The sequence below is a fragment of the Daphnia magna genome, linkage group LG2 (assembly GCF_020631705.1).
Source record: "Daphnia magna isolate NIES linkage group LG2, ASM2063170v1.1, whole genome shotgun sequence".
Classification (NCBI taxonomy): domain Eukaryota; kingdom Metazoa; phylum Arthropoda; class Branchiopoda; order Diplostraca; family Daphniidae; genus Daphnia; species Daphnia magna.
Window position 1 is genome coordinate 9,253,188 of NC_059183.1, and position 20,678 is coordinate 9,273,865.

Consider the following 20,678-nt stretch of genomic DNA (forward strand, 5'->3'; position numbering starts at 1 on the left):
ATAGAAGTAAAAACTCATGGTATAACAGTGTATTCACATTGAATACAAGTATATTTCATGCAGTTTACATATAGAAGTAAAAACTCATGGTATAACAGTGTATTCACATTGAATACAAGTATATTTCATGCAGTTTACATATAGAAGTAAAAACTCATGGTATAACAGTGTATTCACATTGAATACAAGTATATTCCATGCAGTTTACATATAGAAGTAAAAACTCATGGTATAACAGTGTATTCACATTGAATACAAGTATATTCCATGCAGTTTACATATAGAAGTAAAAACTCATGGTATAACAGTGTATTCACATTGAATACAAGTATATTTCATGCAGTTTACATATAGAAGTAAAAACTCATGGTATAACAGTGTATTCACATTGAATACAAGTATATTCGATGCTGTTTACATATAGAAGTAAAAACTCATGGTATAACAGTGTATTCACATTGAATACAAGTATATTTCATGCTGTTTACATATAGAAGTAAAAACTCATGGTATAACAGTGTATTCACATTGAATACAAGTATATTTGATGCTGTTTACATATAGAAGTAAAAACTCATGGTATAACAGTGTATTCACATTGAATACAAGTATATTCCATGCAGTTTACATATAGAAGTAAAAACTCATGGTATAACAGTGTATTCACATTGAATACAAGTATATTCCATGCAGTTTACATATAGAAGTAAAAACTCATGGTATAACAGTGTATTCACATTGAATACAAGTATATTTGATGCTGTTTACATATAGAAGTAAAAACTCATGGTATAACAGTGTATTCACATTGAATACAAGTATATTTGATGCTGTTTACATATAGAACTAAAAACTCATGGTATAACAGTGTATTCACATTGAATACAAGTATATTCCATGCAGTTTACATATAGAAGTAAAAACTCATGGTATAACAGTGTATTCACATTGAATACAAGTATATTTCATGCTGTTTACATATAGAAGTAAAAACTCATGGTATAACAGTGTATTCACATTGAATACAAGTATATTCCATGCAGTTTACATATAGAAGTAAAAACTCATGGTATAACAGTGTATTCACATTGAATACAAGTATATTCCATGCAGTTTACATATAGAAGTAAAAACTCATGGTATAACAGTGTATTCACATTGAATACAAGTATATTTGATGCTGTTTACATATAGAACTAAAAACTCATGGTATAACAGTGTATTCACATTGAATACAAGTATATTTGATGCTGTTTACATATTGAAGTAAAAACTCATGGTATAACAGTGTATTCACATTGAATACAAGTATATTTGATGCAGTTTACATATAGAAGTAAAAACTCATGGTATAACAGTGTATTTACATTGAATACAAGTATATTCCATGCAGTTTACATATAGAAGTAAAAACTCATGGTATAACAGTGTATTCACATTGAATACAAGTATATTCAATGCAGTTTACATATAGAAGTAAAAACTCATGGTATAACAGTGTATTCACATTGAATACAAGTATATTTGATGCAGTTTACATATAGAAGTAAAAACTCATGGTATAACAGTGTATTCACATTGAATACAAGTATATTTCATGCTGTTTACATATAGAAGTAAAAACTCATGGTATAACAGTGTATTCACATTGAATACAAGTATATTTCATGCTGTTTACATATAGAAGTAAAAACTCATGGTATAACAGTGTATTCACATTGAATACAAGTATATTTGATGCTGTTTACATATAGAACTAAAAACTCATGGTATAACAGTGTATTCACATTGAATACAAGTATATTCCATGCAGTTTACATATAGAAGTAAAAACTCATGGTATAACAGTGTATTCACATTGAATACAAGTATATTCCATGCAGTTTACATATAGAAGTAAAAACTCATGGTATAACAGTGTATTCACATTGAATTCAAGTATATTTCATGCAGTTTACATATAGAAGTAGAAACTCATGGTATAACAGTGTATTCACATTGAATACAAGTATATTTGATGCTGTTTACATATAGAAGTAAAAACTCATGGTATAACAGTGTATTCACATTGAATACAAGTATATTCCATGCAGTTTACATATAGAAGTAAAAACTCATGGTATAACAGTGTATTCACATTGAATACAAGTATATTTGATGCTGTTTACATATAGAACTAAAAACTCATGGTATAACAGTGTATTCACATTGAATACAAGTATATTCCATGCAGTTTACATATAGAAGTAAAAACTCATGGTATAACAGTGTATTCACATTGAATACAAGTATATTCCATGCAGTTTACATATAGAAGTAAAAACTCATGGTATAACAGTGTATTCACATTGAATACAAGTATATTTCATGCAGTTTACATATAGAAGAATAAACTCATGGTATAACAGTGTATTCACATTGAATACAAGTATATTCCATGCAGTTTACATATAGAAGTAAAAACTCATGGTATAACAGTGTATTCACATTGAATACAAGTATATTTGATGCAGTTTACATATAGAACTAAAAACTCATGGTATAACAGTGTATTCACATTGAATACAAGTATATTTGATGCTGTTTACATATAGAAGAAAAACTCATGGTATAACAGTGTATTCACATTGAATACAAGTATATTCCATGCAGTTTACATATAGAAGTAAAAACTCATGGTATAACAGTGTATTCACATTGAATACAAGTATATTTGATGCAGTTTACATAAAGAAGTAAAAACTCATGGTATAACAGTGTATTCACATTGAATACAAGTATATTTGATGCAGTATACATATAGAACTAAAAACTCATGGTATAACAGTGTATTCACATTGAATACAAGTATATTCCATGCATTTTACATATAGAAGTAAAAACTCATGGTATAACAGTGTATTTACATTGAATACAAGTATATTCCATGCAGTTTACATATAGAAGTAAAAACTCATGGTATAACAGTGTATTCACATTGAATACAAGTATATTCCATGCAGTTTACATATAGAAGTAAAAACTCATGGTATAACAGTGTATTCACATTGAATACAAGTATATTTGATGCTGTTTACATATAGAAGTAAAAACTCATGTTATAACAGTGTATTCACATTGAATACAAGTATATTTGATGCTGTTTAATATAGAAGTAAAAACTCATGGAATAACAGTGTATTCACATTGAATACAAGTATATTCCATGCAGTTTACATATAGAAATAAAAACTCATGGTATGGGCAAAACTGGCAAAACTCGGCAACTCTTGTCATGTCTTCACTGCTGCCAATCCAAACTCACCTGGTCTCGCCCTAGCTAGCTTCTGGGCCAAATATCCCTCTCCGTTTACAACTCGATACGCCCCGGTCTCCCCGAAGGCTATTCAGAAAGAGCTCTCGAAATATGTATGGAATATGTGGAATAAGGAGTGGGTGTCATTGTCAACCAACTTGAGCGTAAAAGCCTTCTTCCCTGATGTGTACTCCGCCAACAGGCTCCTCAAAGTAAAAACTAGTGCAATCTCTACCCAGCTACTCACAGGCCACTGCCCCCTAAATGCTCACCAACATCGGTTTGGCTTTACTTCATCCGCCTCCTGTCGATGCGGTGCTACTATTGAGTCCATTACTCACTTTCTTTTCTACTGCCCAAACTACTCTAGTCTCAGAGAGGAGCTGTATGAGAAGCTCCTTGCCGTCAACCTTCCTTGGCCCCCTCCTCTCCATATCTTTCCAAAATCAAATCTGTCCTGGAATGCACTGGTCAAATATGTGCTTAGCACTAAGCGTTTCTCTCTTAAATAGTTGAAGACGAGCGCTTCTCGTGTCTCTATATTATTTCGTCTAACACTGATTTTAGGCCTCTTGAAGCATATCTTATTTGCTCTGTTCCGGTGGCTAGGAATGGGGTCCGGGAGCGCGCGTTCCCGTTGGCCACCCATCCAGCCACTGGAGACTATGGTCTTACTGCCAGCGTGAGGGCTCTCTTGGACAAGACTAGCGCTTTCCTCGGAGACGCCCTCTGCTCGCTTCTCGTGAACCAGTAGCTCAATTTTATGAAATCAGCCACTAGAGTACAGTGTTGTCATTGTTGATGGTCTGGTATTTTAATTTAGCCCCTCTCCTATTCTCTCTAATAATATCAGCTCGTCAGGCCGGGGCTCTGGGAACTGCTGTCGGGAACCCATAGGGGATGTAGCTATGCCGGCGACCACCGGCTGGTGGTCTAGAAGGTCTAACCAAGCCGGACAGGTACTCAAATCCCCTTTGGTCTTGCCCCGGAACGCCCGCACCAGAGCCGCCGCGCAGGCCCAGTTTCCCAAATTTATGTACAACTCTCTAGTCCTATGGAACGTTCCCTTTTGTAAAACATGTAACTTTGATGCTTATCGGGTGAAATACACGGGGCAATACTCGGTCTTCGAGTCCACGCCCTTAAAATATAAAAAATGGTATAACAGTGTATTCACATTGAATACAAGTATATTTGATGCTGTTTACATATAGAAGTATAAACTCATGGTATAACAGTCTATTCACATTTAATACAAGTATATTCCATGCAGTTTACATATAGAAGTACAAACTCATGGTATAACAGTGTATTCACATTGAATGCAAGTATATTCCATGCAGTTTACATATAGAAGTAAAAACTCATGGTATAACAGTGTATTCACATTGAATACAAGTATATTTGATGCTGTTTACATATAGAAGTATAAACTCATGGTATAACAGTGTATTCACATCGAATACAAGTATATTCCATGCAGTTTACATATAGAAGTAAAAACTCATGGTATAACAGTGTATTCACATTGAATACAAGCATATTTGATGCAGTTTACATATAGAAGTAAAAACTCATGGTATAACTGTGTATTCACATTGAATACAAGTATATTTGATGTTGTTTACATATAGAAGTGAAAACTCATGGTATAACAGTGTATTCACATTGAATACAAGTATATTCCATGCAGTTTACATATAGAAGTAAAATCTCATGGTATAACAGTGTATTCACATTGAATACGAGTATATTTGATGCAGTATACATAAAGAAGTAAAAACTCATGGTATAACAATGTATTCACATTGAATACAAGTATATTTGATGCAGTATACATATAGAAGTAAAAACTGATGGTATAACAGTGTATTCAAATTGAATACAAGTATATTCCATGCAGTTTACATATAGAAGTAAAAACTCATGGTATAACAGTGTATTTATATTGAATACAAGTATATTCCATGCAGTTTACATATAGAAGTAAAAACTAATGGTATAACAGTGTATTCACATTGAATACAAGTATATTCCATGCAGTTTACATATAGAAGTAAAAACTCATGGTACAACAGTGTATTCACATTGAATACAAGTATATTCCATGCAGTTTACATATAGAAGTAAAAACTCATGGTATAAAAGTGTATTCACATTGAATACCAATATATTTGATGCAGTATACATATAGAAGTAAAAACTCATGGTATAACAGTGTATTCACATTGAATACAAGTATATTCCATGCAGTTTACATATAGAAGTAAAAACTCATGGTATAACAGTGTATTTACATTGAATACAAGTATATTCCATGCAGTTTACATATAGAAGTAAAAACTCATGGTATAAAAGTGTATTCACATTGAATACAAGTATATTTGATGCTGTTTACATATAAAAGTAAAAACTCATGGTATAACAGTGTATTGACATTGAATACAAGTATATTTGATGCTGTTTAAATATTGAAGTAAAAACTCATGATATCACAGTGTATTCACATTGAATACAAGTGTATTTGATGCAGTATACATATAGAAGTAAAAACTCATGGTATAACAGTGTATTCACATTGAATACAAGTATATTCCATGCAGTTTACATATAGAAGTAAAAACTCATGGTATAACAGTGTTTTCACATTGAATACAAGTATATTCCATTCAGTTGACATATAGAAGTAAAAACTCATGGTATAACAGTGTATTCACATTGAATACAAGTATATTTGATGCTGTTTACATATAGAAGTAAAAACTCATGGTATAACAGTGTATTCACATTCAATACAAGTATATTCCATGCAGTTTACATATAGAAGTAAAAACTCATGGTATAACAGTGTATTCACATTGAATACAAGTATATTCACTGCAGTTTACATATAGAAGTAAAAACTCATGGTATAACAGTGTATTTACATTGAATACAAGTATATTCCTTGCAGTTTACATATAGAAGTAAAATCTCATGGTATAATAATGTATTCACATTGAATACAAGTATATTTGATGCAGAATACATATAGAAGTAAAAACTCATGGTATAACAGTGTATTCACATTGAATACAAGTATATTCCATGCAGTTTACAGATAGAAGTAAAAACTCATGGTATAACAGTGTTTTCACATTGAATACAAGTATATTCCATGCAGTTTACATATAGAAGTAAAAACTTATGGTATAAAAGTTTATTCACATTGAATACAAGTATATTTAATGCTGTTTACATATAGAAGTAAAATCTCATGGTATAACAGTGTATTGACATTGAATACAAGTATATTTGATGCCTTTTACATATTGAAGTAAAAACTCATGGTATCACAGTGTATTCACATTGAATACAAGTATATTTGATGCAGTATACATATAGAAGTAAAAACTCATGGAATAACAGTGTATTCACATTGAATACAAGTATATTCCATGCAGTTTACATATAGAAGTAAAAACTAATGGTATAACAGTGTATTCACATTGAATACAAGTATATTCCATTCAGTTGACATATAGAAGTAAAAACTCATGGTATAACAGTGTATTCACATTGAATACAATTATATTTGATGCTGTTTACATATAGAAGTAAAAACTCATGGGATAACAGTGTATTCACATTTAATACAAGTATATTCCATGCAGTTTACATATAGAAGTAAAAACTCATGGTATAACAGTGTATTCACATTGAATACAAGTATATTCCATGCAGTTTACATATGGAAGTAAAAACTCAAGGTATAACAGTGTATTCACATTGAATACAAGTATATTCCATGCAGTTTACATATAGAAGTAAAAACTCATGGTATAACAGGGTATTCACATTGAATACAAGTATATTTGATGCAGTATACATATAGAAGTAAAAACTCATGGTATAACAGTGTATTCACATTGAATACAAGTATATTCCATGCAGTTTACATATAGAAGTAAAACTCATGGTATAACAGTGTATTCACATTGAATACCAATATATTTGATGCAGTATACATATAGAAGTAAAAACTCATGGTATAACAGTGTATTCACATTGAATACAAGTATATTCCATGCAGTTTACATATAGAAGTAAAAACTCATGGTATAACAGTGTATTCACATTGAATACAAGTATGTTTGATGCAGTTTACATATAGAAGTAAAAACTCTTGGTATAACAGTGTATTCACATTGAAAACAAGTATATTTGATGCTGTTTACATATTGAAGTAAAAACTCATGGTATAACAATGTATTCCCATTGAATACAAGTATATTTGATGCAGTATATATATAGAAGTAAAAACTCATGGTATAACAGTGTATTCAGATTGAATACAAGTAAATTCCATGCAGTTTACATATAGAAGTAGAAACTCATGGTATAACAGTGTATTTATATTGAATACAAGTATATTCCATGCAGTTTACATATAGAAGTAAAAACTCATGGTATAACAGTGTATTCACATTGAATACAAGTATATTTGATGCTGTTTACATATAGAAGTAAAAAATCATGGTATAACAGTGTGTTCACATTGAATACAAGTATATTTGACGCAGTATACATATAGAAGTAAAAACTCATGGTATAACAGTGTATTCACATTGAATACAAGTATATTCCATGCAGTTTACATATAGAAGTAAAAACTCATGGTATAACAGTGTAGTCACATTAAATACAAGTATATTCCATGCAGTTGACATATAGAAGTTAAAACTCATGATATAACAGTGTATTCACATTGAATACAAGTATATTCCATTCAGTTTACATATAGAAGTAAAAACTCATGGTATAACAGTGTATTCACATTGAATACAAGTATATTCCATGCAGTTTACATATAGAAGTAAAAACTCATGGTATAACAGTGTATTCACATTGAATACCAATATAGGGTAAAAACGCGAATTCGGACACCGTTTTGGCTAAGAGGCTTCCTTAAGCCACGTTCAGACTACAGCCTTTTTGAGCGTTTTACGTACTACGTATAACGTTTTTACGCTCCGAGTTACGTAGCTGGGAACGGAAGAGTGTTCAGACACAACGCTCTACGTAGTACGTAATACGTAAACTCAAAACGTAGTCAAAACGAAGTCAAAACTGAGCGTACGTAAAAATGAGATTGATCTCATTTTTACATAAGTTTTTGGGACGTTCTACGCACTACGTAGCCAAAATCTATTACGCTTGTCTACATTCTTTTGTTTTTTCAGGTTTTCTCTCCTGTTTATTCATTCTGGGATATGTCAGGTGTAGAATTGTAAATTTAATAATTAATTTTTTTAATTTTTATTTTAAAAATAAATATTGGGCCTACTAAAGTTGCCAAAAAGAATTCCCCTAACAAATTCAAGTCGCCCCCCAAAAAATCACCGATAAAGAAAATCAAAAAGTAAATATTATTTCATGAAATCTTTTGCAACTATTTTGGTTTATTGTTTATTCTATTTTAGGTCTTCAAGAAATTGGTCAGAAGAAGAACGTTTCGTCCTCAGAACTTTTATCAATAAATATAACAAAGAGCTACAACAGGTACAAAAATCTACAGCAGACGCTAGAATCTCCGCAGAATCTAGCCTACTCTACGTAAATTTGACAGTGTAGTCTGAACAGTCTACGAACACATTTATGTAAATATGGCTCCGTAAAAAACGCAGCGAAATTTACGAAGTACAAACGTAAACTTTTAATGTTATACGTTATACGTAGAAAAGAGCTGTAGTCTGAACGATACTTTATGGGAAATGTGTGTATGGCCGATCTGCTAATTCCGGACAAATTTTCTAATTCACCGGACATTTTTGCTAATTTCGGACAGTAATATTTTTAAAAACTAATTGATTCATTCGATTCAATTTCTTATTCTTAATCGAATTGCTTAAGACATTAAAGGGGATTCAATGAGAAAAAAACGAGATATTAATGATTAAAGTAATCATAACAATGATCTGTCAAAATGAAATGTCGTCTGCCCAAACCCAAATTACACTAGATCGGCACTCTTCCAAAATACAGAATTCTATTTAATTAATACAACAATTAATTTATCTCAATAAGTAGCCAATAGTTTAAAAATTAATAGATATAAATTTAAAAATTTTCAAGCGGTGAAAATTTCAAGAAAATTGCGTTGAAACTACGGCAAGTTTGGCTTAATGTCCGATATTACAAATCATAAAAATTCCTCCTAAATTGACATTTCATCGACCATTATTGATATCACTACATTCTTTAGGATGGCCTCTGTTAAACTGTGGAAATCGTAATGTTTAAAGTCTTGGTATATTTATAAAATGAGTGATTGCGTTTCTCCTTTTTCACCTAAGCCACCGTGTTGCTAATTCCGGACAGCAGACTACAGCAGACGACACAAAATGATATGCTATTTATTTCAAGAAATTAATACCATAATAGCTCAGCGGTACAGTACATTGCTGTCAACTATGGGATCGTTGGTTCAACACTTATGGTGGATAAAAGATTTTTTTATTTCCTTATATTTTGTGTAATTAGGGAAAACTTTGAATCATTTAATATGTCTTAAACTTACGTTAACCTTATTAATATTCATATGGTTAGATACCCTGAAAGTACCTTTACAAAAAAGTTTAATTTGTTGTCCATGTTTGATGAAAAATGTTCATCCAATTCGCGATTGCATTCTCATTTTTTTTACATAAGCTCCCATGTTGCTAATTCCGGACACTACACTGCAGCAGAAGACACACAATGACATGCTTTTTATTTGACTATGAAAACAACCGTGATAGCTTAGTGGCAAGGTGTTGGGCTTCAAATTGAAAGGTCTTTGTTCAATACTGGTGTAGTACATTACAAATATATTTTTTTTCGAATTTTCGTTTTTTACCTATTATTGGAACATTTTTAAAATCACTTAATATCTCTTAAACTTACATTAACCTTACTAATTTTTGTATAGTTAGATTCCTCAAAGTGTCCTTTACAAACAGCTCAATTTTTATTCCATTTTGAATGGAAAATGTTCATCCAATTCACGATTGCATTCTAACTTTTTTTACATAAGCTCCCGTGTTGCTAATTCCGGACAGTACATTGCAGCAGAAGGCACACAATGACGTGCTTTTTATTTGAGAATCTAAACAACTATGTTAGGTTAGTGGTAAGGTGTTGGGCTGCAAACTGAAAAATCTTTGGTTCAATACTCGTAGAGAACATTGAAATTTCTTTTTTGAAATTTTCGTTTTTTTTTTGCGTATTATTGCAACATTTTAAAAATCATTTAATATCTCTGAAACTTACATTAACCTTACTAATTTTTGTATAGCTAGATTCCCCAAAGTGTCCTTTACAAAAGAGCTCAATTTTTATTTCATTTTGGATGGAAAATGTTCATCCAATTCGCGATTGCATTCTCATTTTTTTACATGAGCTCCCGTGTTGCTAATTCCGGACAGTACATTGCAGCAGAAGGCACAAAATCACAAGCTTTTTATTTAAGCTTCAAAACTACTGAGATAGGTTAGTGGTAAGGTGATGAGCTGCAAACTGAAAGATGTGTGGTTCAATACTCGTGGAGAACATTTAAATTTTTTTTTTCAAGTTTTCGTTTTTGGTGTGTTATTCGAACATTTTTTAAATCACCTAATGTTGTGCATCCGCACTAAGGATAGGGGATGTGGCGGTATGGCAACAGGGCGAACGAGGGGGGCAGACGACGAACTGGATCGGTGAGAGAAGACGCGACGGCAGACTCAAAAATATAGCTGAGAGGACATGAGTTGTAATTGTCGTGTTATCAGGTGTATTGAGCCACTCTTCGTTTTGTCAAATACAGCCCACTCGTTGATCACGGTGTTGTGTGTGTGTGTTAACATTAATTCAACCAAGCGGATAGCAATTGGTCACATTGGTGCCGAAACCCGGGAACGAACTTAACTGTGTCCGCGCGTCGTGTCGCGCGGTGCCGGCGTCGAGGAATTCTCACTCGTAAGTTAGCAAAACTCTGTAATCAAGTCTTAACTAAGTTATCGAACAAATGCATAAAATGTCGGTTACGAACGTCCATCTCGAACGGCCATGCGGCACATTTCGATCCCCACCTCCTCCCGTGACTCCCATTTTTCCTTTTTTTTGCAATCGAGCGCGAAAGGACAAGAGACGTCTATCGAACTCCGCCTCTTACCACCTAACCTTCGCATCTCCATACTTATTCCATCCCTTTTCCATTACGCTTTCTGTTTTCCTTTCTTTTTCTCGTCTTCGTAATTTGAGGGGCAATTTTCTTGCTTTAATGTTTGAATGGAAGAAAGAGCATCGGAAGGGTGGTGGTGGCGTACTGAACTAGAGATATATGGTCATTTACACCTCTAGTTGAGAAATCTGCCGCGCGGCGGTTTAGTGATAACTACGTTTAATAATGAAAGGGACAGCGAATTCCAAGGGAGTATTTGAGTTCCATCAGAGTAATGCACAAGATATATTTTATTTAATTTAACGCGGGCTTCTGTCTTTATTTAATTTAACAAGTTTAAATACAGCCCTTTATTCTTCTGTTCCTGTCCAAGGACTTAATAAGGGCAACATAGTGATCAAAGCAATTAAGGGGGGACTCATGAAAAGGCAAAAAAAAAAAAAAAAAAAATATATATATATATATTTAAAATAAAACAACAATATCAAACTCGCTGTATGGAGCTGCTTTCTGCAATCTCTATCCAGTTTAGGAGCATGATTATGTCTGAGCACCAAAGTTTTGCATACGATCTCCATTAGCTTGTTTTCATGATTGTAACGGGAACCCAATTCTCCCCGCCGGGTTAGAATCGGCTTTCTCTAAATGATCCCCGCCATCCACCTTTATCTTGCCCCTCTAATACCTCCCTGATGCCTCTGACCCGTATTTTACCATCCTTTTCTTGTTTCCCCCTTTTGATTTGAAAGCAACGTCTCTCTATAACCAACCAAATCGAGCTTATCTCTTTCATCACGAAAAAATTCATTTCACTTATTCGTACCCATATTTCGAACATTAACAAATAACGTCTTTCTATCACGCACCTAAATCGAACTTACGAACACGAACAAAACCCCTTTGATTCAAACATCCACCAATTACGTTTTTCTGTCACCCACCCAGATCAAACTTACAAACGAACAAACCCTTCAATTCGAACAAACTTCTCGAAAAGTACCAACTCGCTGACCACCATCATTAGCTACGCCTTTATCGACCTGGGATCATGGAAAACCTCGATATGATGGCCGCCGCGGATTTGTTCAGGCTACGAACAACCATGAAGCGTCAGCACACGAACCTCGTCGCGCGAATTCACGGGATGATCAACAGGCGAGCGTCGCGGGTCGAAGTCAAAGTGTTGTCGGCAACTCTCGCAAATGTGCTGGAGCGGATCACCGCAGTTAATGATCAATACGTTATCACGGGTGGACTCGATGAACAGGAGCAGGCAGCCGCGGAAACTTACATTCAAGAAGTAGCTGCATTAAGTGAACAAGTGCAGCTTGCCATTGGAGGTTATGCCCATGCCGTGGCCAACAGAACAGCTTGGAATGTCACTGACTCGAACGCTGGCCGCGTTCTGCAACCAATTCCGCTGGCAATTGCAGAAGAAGTGCCCGAAAACGAAATCGTCAACCACAACCCAATCGTCTCGGGCCTTGCCAAAAGTCGCAATCATGAGGACGATATAGGAGGAACACAAGCTGCTCGTAATATCACCGCTGCCCAACAGCCTACGATTGGCGCTTTAGTTTCGAATTTGGATGGAGACAAAAGCGGCCGAAACGCCTCTGACGAGGCCCACCAGGCAAAAAGGAGGAGAATCGAGCTCGAGTTTGAGCTCGAAAGGAAAAGAGTAGAGCGCTCTCGCAAAATGGATGATCTGCTCCGTCAAAGTGAACGAGAAGAAGAGGATCTCAAAATGGCAATCGAACGTGAAAGGATTCTGGCTGGTGCATTCGAGGGAGCGGTTGACGGGAACCCCATCCATTCTTCAACGCCAAGAGGGAACGTCATAAATCCAATAGAACAATCATCTCGAACGCCACAGTCTTGTGAAATAACAACAGCATTCGCTCCACCCAGTCGCTGGCCTAAAATTGTAGTCGAAAAGTTCAACGGGGACCCACGCAAATAGCAGAGGTTTGCACACGGCATTCACGCTACCGTTCGCGACGCAAATATTCCGGACTCATACAAGCTCCTTGGTCTGCAAGACAGCATAATGGATGACATCCGCAAGAGGATGGGCCACCTTTTCAACGGGTCGTACGCGTTTGAAACGGCATGGAATGAATTAGAGAGCAAGTATGGAAATCCGGGTCTAATCATGCAGGCGCATAATCAGCACTTACTTCAGGTTCAACCGTTTAAAGCTGGGGATTTCAATGCGCTCTTCAGTCTTGCCGCAGACGTCCGAGATGCCGTATCAAGCGTACCAAATGAGCACTTAAAAGAGTTCACGTATTCTACTGTCATTACTTCGCTCGCCTCAAAGCTACCGATTCAACTGCAAATCGATTGGGGTAAATTCGCCTACTCGCTTAGGCCGAGTTTGCCATCGCTAAGAGATTTTGACAAATGGATCGATATCGCCGTTGGGGCAGAAGAATATCGTGGAATTCGCCTCTCCACTCCCGGAAGCAACGCAAATAGGCCGGCCTCGAACTTCATCCCGTGTCAACAAAGCAACTATGGTCAACCTGGTAGCAGCGGCTATCGTGGCCCGACGGTGTTGACCAACCGGGTTCAAGACAAGATCGCTACTCCAAAGTGTCCTGCCTGCAACGCGGATCCGGGTCACCGCTTCGAATACTGCAACACCTTCAAGCGCATGTTGGTTAACCAGCGTGCTGCCCTCTGCGCTGACAACAATTATTGCTTCAAATGCCTGGTTCAAGGTCACTATGGAAGAAACTGCACCCGCGCTGACGTGAAATGCAAGGAGTGTGGAAAGGCCCACAACACCCTGTTACACGGAGCTGATCGTCAATTTCCGTCTTCTAAACAACAAGGTAACGACCAACTTAACGTATCAATGATTCACGCACCTACGCCAAACAGGCTGCGCTCTGTACTGCTAGCCATACTGCCCGTAACTATTAAAAGCAACGAATCCGTCGCTGAGACCTTTGTCGTTTTGGATCCAGGCAGCGAAGCAACACTCATCACAGACAATCTCGCAGCCAGGTAAAATTTGTCAGGGCCATCTTTTCGTGTTCGCTTCGGCAATTTCAACGATTCCGTTACCATAAATTCAAAAATCGTGTCATTCCGCATCGCGTCATTGGGGTTGGAAGTGCCTGTAACCGAAGCATTTCTTGTCCCCAAGATCAGCCTATCCCCTAGGAAAATCAACTGGCCGGTATTGAAAAAAATTGGTCTCATCTCGCCGATTTAAATTTGCCAGCAATAGACTCTTCTAAAGTTGGCGTGTTAATTGGAGCCGACCAGCTTTCTGCTCATGTTCAAAGGGGAATTAGAGAACCAATCGAAGAAGACGGACCTACTGCGGTTCTCACCCAATTTGGATGGTCGGTGATAGGGAAAATCCCGCACTTTCTCGTGGCCGGGCCGAGCAAGAGAAAATCAGTCAACATTCAGTCAATTGCTCAAGATGTAGCGCTATGTAGCCTCGTTGAACAATTTCACTCAACCGAGTCCTTCGGTACAGATGCAAGTGTGCCTGCTCTTATTTCCACAGAAGATGCTCGGGTTCTGAAGGTGCTTGAATCGTCGGCGCTTTTCATCGGATGCGGCTGGCAGGTAGAACTTCCTCTTAAATCTGAAGGCTTTGTCTTCCCCAACAACAGAAAGCCAGCTGTATCAAGATTTTATGGCATGGAGCGTCGGCTCTCACTGCCAGAAAACCAGCAGTATGCAGAAAAGTACAACAACATTGTAAATAAGCTTATCGAATCCGGCACCGCTTCAATTGTCAACCCGTCCGCCATTAACGAACCAAAGGGAATGGTTTGGTACTTGCCTCACCACTTCGTTGAGTATCCAAACAAGCCCGGAAAGATTAGGGTGGTAATGGATTGTGCGGCAAGCTTTTCGCAGGTTTCGCTCAACAATCAACTTTTCCGCGGACCGCCGCTGCTCCCAAAACTTGTGGGAGTGCTCCTACGATCAAGGGAATGTCTTTTTGCACTCTCTGCGGATATAGCGGCCTTCTATCATCGCGTCGGGATCCCAGCGAAGCACCAGTCTCTCCAACGATTTGTCTTCCGCGAATTCGGAAGCAATAAACCGCTAAGGACATATCAAATGACGACCTTAGTATTTGGAGCAGTTCATGCATCAACCGCGGCCATCTGGGTCTTGCAGCATGCGGTCAGCCAAAACAAAAATTATCCCGAAGTAGCGTCGCGAATAAAAAATAATTTTTATGCTGACAACTTAAGCGACTCCTTCGACACAGAAGCGGAAACCATCAAGTTCGCAAGGGACGTCAGAGAATCACTAGCAATAGGTGGGTTCAAGCTGACAGGTTTTGCATCTTCATCAAAAAGGGTTCTCGAAACGATACCGTCGGAGGATAGAGCTGACTCCATCCTTGACTTGAATTACGACGCCCTGCCAACGGAATACATATTGGGTCTTGCATGGGACTGCAGTGGCGACTGCTACACGTTGAGGGTAAAGGATCTTTCCCCAGTCATGACAAAGCGGGAATTGTTATCGGCAATGTCAAGAGAATTCGACCCCCTTGGAATGTGTCTACCGGTCATTAGTATGCGAAGCTGCTATTTCAAGAGGTCTGTAAATTGAGAACAGGAATATCGCCGTTTAAAAAGCCGATAGGTTGGGACGAGCCTTTGCCAGAGTGCATTCTGGAAAAGTGGAACAAATGGGCCGGCTCGCTGTCGTCCCTCTCTCAAATTTCCATCCGGAGATGCTTCCGATCGAGTGACGAGAAGCTTGCCGATTGCACATTCGATCTAATCGTGTTTGCGGACGCGTCTCTTCTTGCATTCGGATCTGTCGCCTACCTGAAAACAACTTATCGCAAAGAGGCGCATCTCAGTTTTGTTATGGCAAAGGGTCGTATCGCCCCCACTAGCGTCCTGAGCATACCCAGACTGGAGCTGCAAGCCGCGGTTCTAGCGGTCAGAATAGCACAGACCATCAGGAAGGAAATGCGCATCCCTATCGAATCCGTCGAGTACCGAACCGACTCCGAAATCGTGCTTCACCAGATCAATTCCTCGCATCACAATCATCCGATTTTCGTCGCCAACCGAATCGGCGAGATTCTTCGTCATTCAAGTCCCAATCAGTGGAAATTTATATCCGGTAGGGATAACCCGGCCGACGACTGTACTAGAGGCGTTACGCCTGATTGCTTCAAGTCTAGCTGTCGGTGGTTGACAGGTCCAACTCAGTTGCAATTGTCAGCCCCGCAGCCGGTGATTGTGAGTCAAGCAGGGGATCCCGACTCATTCATCGTTCGGTCAGTATGTGCCCTTAATGTTTCGCCTTATCCCTTAAAGGTCTCGTCGCCTGTCGTGTCAAATTTTATTGCTGATAGCCAAAACGGCCTTGCCCGGTTGAAGCGCGATGTGGCCCAGTCGCTTCGTAAAGGCACAATAATCGAAGAGATCACCAACGATGAGCTAAAGCAAGCAATGCGAATCTGCATCATTGTCGCCGCGGAAGAGAAGTTTCCAAGAGAAGTCGACGCTTTAAGAAGAGGGAAACCAATCCCGAGAGATTCTGCATTGCGTAACGTAAACCCGTACATCGACCCTACAGACGGATTGATGAAAGTAGATGTCCGTCTAAAGCATGCCGAGCTTCCCGAACACTCTCGGCATCCCATCATTCTCATTCGCGGACCACCGTCTTACTTCTTTAATCATAGCCGACGCTCATGATGAGATCAACCACGCCGGAGTAGAGCACACTCTCTCAGTTGTCAGGCGAAAGTACTATTTAACTCAGGGCCGGCGGGCCGTACGAAAAACCTTGGCGCGCTGCGTCAAATGTCGGCGCAGGTGTGCGCAACCTCGACCACCGATAATGGCTAATCTTCCCAAAGAAATGCTGCTACCATTCGTCCGACCCTTTTCTACTTCTGGTCTTGACTTCTTCGGGTTTTTCAACACAGTGATCGGCCGACGCACTGAGAAGCGCTATGGTCTCCTCGTCACTTGTTTCTCCACCCGCGCTGTTCATCTGGAGCTGGTTTATTCTCTCTCTTCCGACTCCTTTTTGATGGCGTTACGCCGATTCATTGCCGATCGAGGCCATCCAGGCACCATATTCTCCGACAACGGGACTAATCTGGTCGCGGGTGAGAAGGAACTGCGCGAGGGGATTGCGAACCTGAACTCAAAGCTTGTAACCGAAGAAATGATCGATCGTGGAATCGACTGGAAGTTCTCGCCGCCTTCCGGCCCGCATTTCGGTGGATCATGGGAGCGCCTCGTCGGCTCCAGCAAGAAATCTCTGCGGGCTGTTCTAGAAGAACGTAGCGTTACCGATGAAGTGCTACTCACCGTTTTAAAGGAGGTTGCATCGCTTCTGAACACTCGACCCCTGACGCATGTTTCGACTGACCCGTCTGAACCGGAACCATTAACGCCGAACCACTTTATTCTTGGCTGTCATCATCCCCACTATCCCCCGAACGTTGAAGAAGAATTTAGCGATTTGTCTAGACGGCGCTTCAGGCAGTCGCAGTTCATTGTGAATCAATACTGGCGCAGATGGATGCGAGAGTACGTGCCAGAGCTGATTGAGCGGAAGAAATGGAATCTAGTCACTCCCCCGCTCCGTGTTGGCAACCGAGTGCTCATCATGGATGAGAACACTCGCCGTGGACAATGGTTAACGGGCACCGTGTCAAAGCTATTCCCAGGAGATGACGGCCGCATCAGGCGTGTCTCTGTCAAAACTGCAACATCCGAATTAATTCGTCCCGTTGTAAAACTTTGTTTGTTTTCAGATGCATAATTGGCCGGACGGGACTGTTGTGCATCCGCACAAAGGAAAGGGGATGTGGCGGTATGGCAACAGGGCGAACGAGGGGGGCAGACGACGAACTGGATCGGTGAGAGAAGACGCGACGGCAGACTCAAAAATATAGCTGAGAGGACATGAGTTGTAACTGTCGTGTTATCAGGTGTATTGAGCCACTCTTCGTTTTGTCAAATACAGCCCACTCGTTGATCACGGTGTTGTGTGTGTGTGTTAACATTAATTCAACCAAGCGGATAGCAATTGGTCACACCTAATATCTCTTAACCTTACATTAACCTTAATAATTTTTGTATGGTTAGATTCCCTAAAGTGTCCTTTACAAAACACCTAAATTTTTATTTCACTTTCGATGGAAAATGTTCATCCAATTCGCGATTGCAATTTTAATTTTTTTACATAAGCTCCTGTGTTGCTAATTCCGGACACTACACTGCAGCAGAAGGCACAAAATGACATCCTTTTTATTTAACTTCAAATACAACTTTTATAGCTTAGTGGTAAAGTGTTGGGCTGTAAATTGAAAGGGCTTTGGTTCAATACTTGTGTAGTCTATTACAAAAATTATTTTATCTCTAATTTTCGTTTTTTGCGTATTATTGGAACATTTTTTAAATCACTTAATATTTCTTAAACTTACACTAACCTCACTGATATTTGTATGGTTAGATTCCCTGAAGTGTCCTTTACAAGACAGCTCAATTTTTATTCCATTTTCAATGGAAAATGATCATCCAATTCGAAATTGTATTCTAATTTTTTTTACATAACCTCCCGTGTTGCTAATTCCGGACAGTACACTGCAGCAGACGACACAAAATGAAAGGCTTTTATTGTTGTTCTTTAATATCAGTGATAGCTCAGCGGTAGAGTGTTGGGGTCCTAACACTATATTCAATGGTTCAATACTCATCGAGACGATTTTTTTTTTTTAGTTTTTTTCCTTTTTATGCTTATATTTTGTAAAATTTTTAAGTCGCTTAATATGTCTTAAACTTAATCTATCCTACCTAATATTTATATGGTTACATTCCCTGAAATTGCCTTTACAAGACAATTCAATTTGTTGTCTATGTTTGCGGGAAAATGTTCATCAAATTCACGATTGCCTTCTCATTTTTTTTTTATAAGTCCCCGTGTTGCTAATTCCGGACAGTATACTGCTGCAGACGACGTAAAATTACACTGCTATTCATACTAGCTGAATCAGGTCTATAGCAGCATAGTGGTAAGGTGTTGCGCCAGCAACAACAGAATTAATGGTTCAATACCCATGCGGAATTTTAAAAAATTTTCTTCGAATTTCATTGTATTTCTAATATTCTGAAAATTTTTAAGTCGCTTTTTATGTCTTAAACTTACATTATCCTAGCCAATATTGATATGGTTAGATTCCCAGAAGTGTCTTTTATAAAACTATTCCATTCGGTAGCACATTTGTTGCATCAAATTCATCAAATTCGTTATTGCATTTTCATTTTTTTACATCAGCTCCCGTGTTGCTAATTCCGGACAGTAGCCTACAGCAGATGTCACAAAATGACATGCTTTTATTGTTATTGACAGATATCTGTCGTAGCCCAGCGGTACGGTGTTGGGCTCATAACACTAACTACATTGGTTCAACATGCGTTGAAATGCAAAAATTATTTTTTTTTTCCTTTTTATGCGTATTTTTTTTTTATTTTTTAGTCGCTCAATATGTCTTAAACTTAAATTACCCTAGCCAATATTGATACGGTTACATTACCTGAAGTGTCTTTTATAAAACTATTCCATTCGGTAGTACATTTGTTGCATAAAATTCATCTAATTCGTTATTGCATTCTCATTTTTTTACATAAGCTCCCGTGTTGCTAATTCCGGACAGTTGATACAGCAAATGACACAAAATGACATGCTTATATTATTATTTGCTAACATATGTGATAGCTCATCGGTACGGTGTTGGGCTCATGACAATAAGTTTAATGGTTCAATACTTATTGAGAGGCTAAAATAATTTTGTTTTTTTCCTTTTTATTCGTATTTTTTGTTAAATTTTAAAGTCGCTCAATCTGTCTTAAACTTAAATTATCCTAACTAATATTTATAGGGTACATTCCCTGAAACTGCCTTTACAAGACAGTTCAATTTGCTGTCTATGTTTGATGAACAATGTTGATCTAATTCATGATTGCATTTTCATTTTTTTACATAAGCTCCCGTGTTGCTAATTCCGGACAGCAAACTGCAGCAGACGACATAAAATGACATGCTTTTTCTTTCAGGAATTAGATATCTGTAATACCTTAGCGGAAAGGTGCTGCGCTGCCAACTAAAAGATATGTGGTTCAAAACTCGGAGAGGATGTAAGAATTATATTTTAAATTTTCCGTTTTTTGCGTATAT

General features: G+C 37.8%; 1 protein-coding gene and 1 pseudogene across 1 annotated transcript; both read left to right on the forward strand.

Moving 5' to 3' along the window:
• The first annotated feature begins 3,234 nt into the window (after window positions 1–3,234).
• LOC123469877 lies at window positions 3,235–4,200 on the forward strand (annotated as a pseudogene).
• An 8,317-nt stretch (window positions 4,201–12,517) lies between these two features.
• On the forward strand, window positions 12,518–13,440 carry LOC123469878. The gene has a single exon (XM_045169225.1). The coding sequence runs from the start codon at window positions 12,526–12,528 to the stop codon at window positions 13,438–13,440; it is 915 nt and encodes a 304-aa protein (XP_045025160.1). The 5' UTR covers window positions 12,518–12,525.
• Window positions 13,441–20,678: the final 7,238 nt, after the last annotated feature.

Excerpts from the sequence above, each read along its gene's own strand:
- LOC123469878 (XM_045169225.1), top strand. The coding sequence starts at position 12,526 with ATGGAAAACCTCGATATGATGGCCGCCGCGGATTTGTTCAGGCTACGA.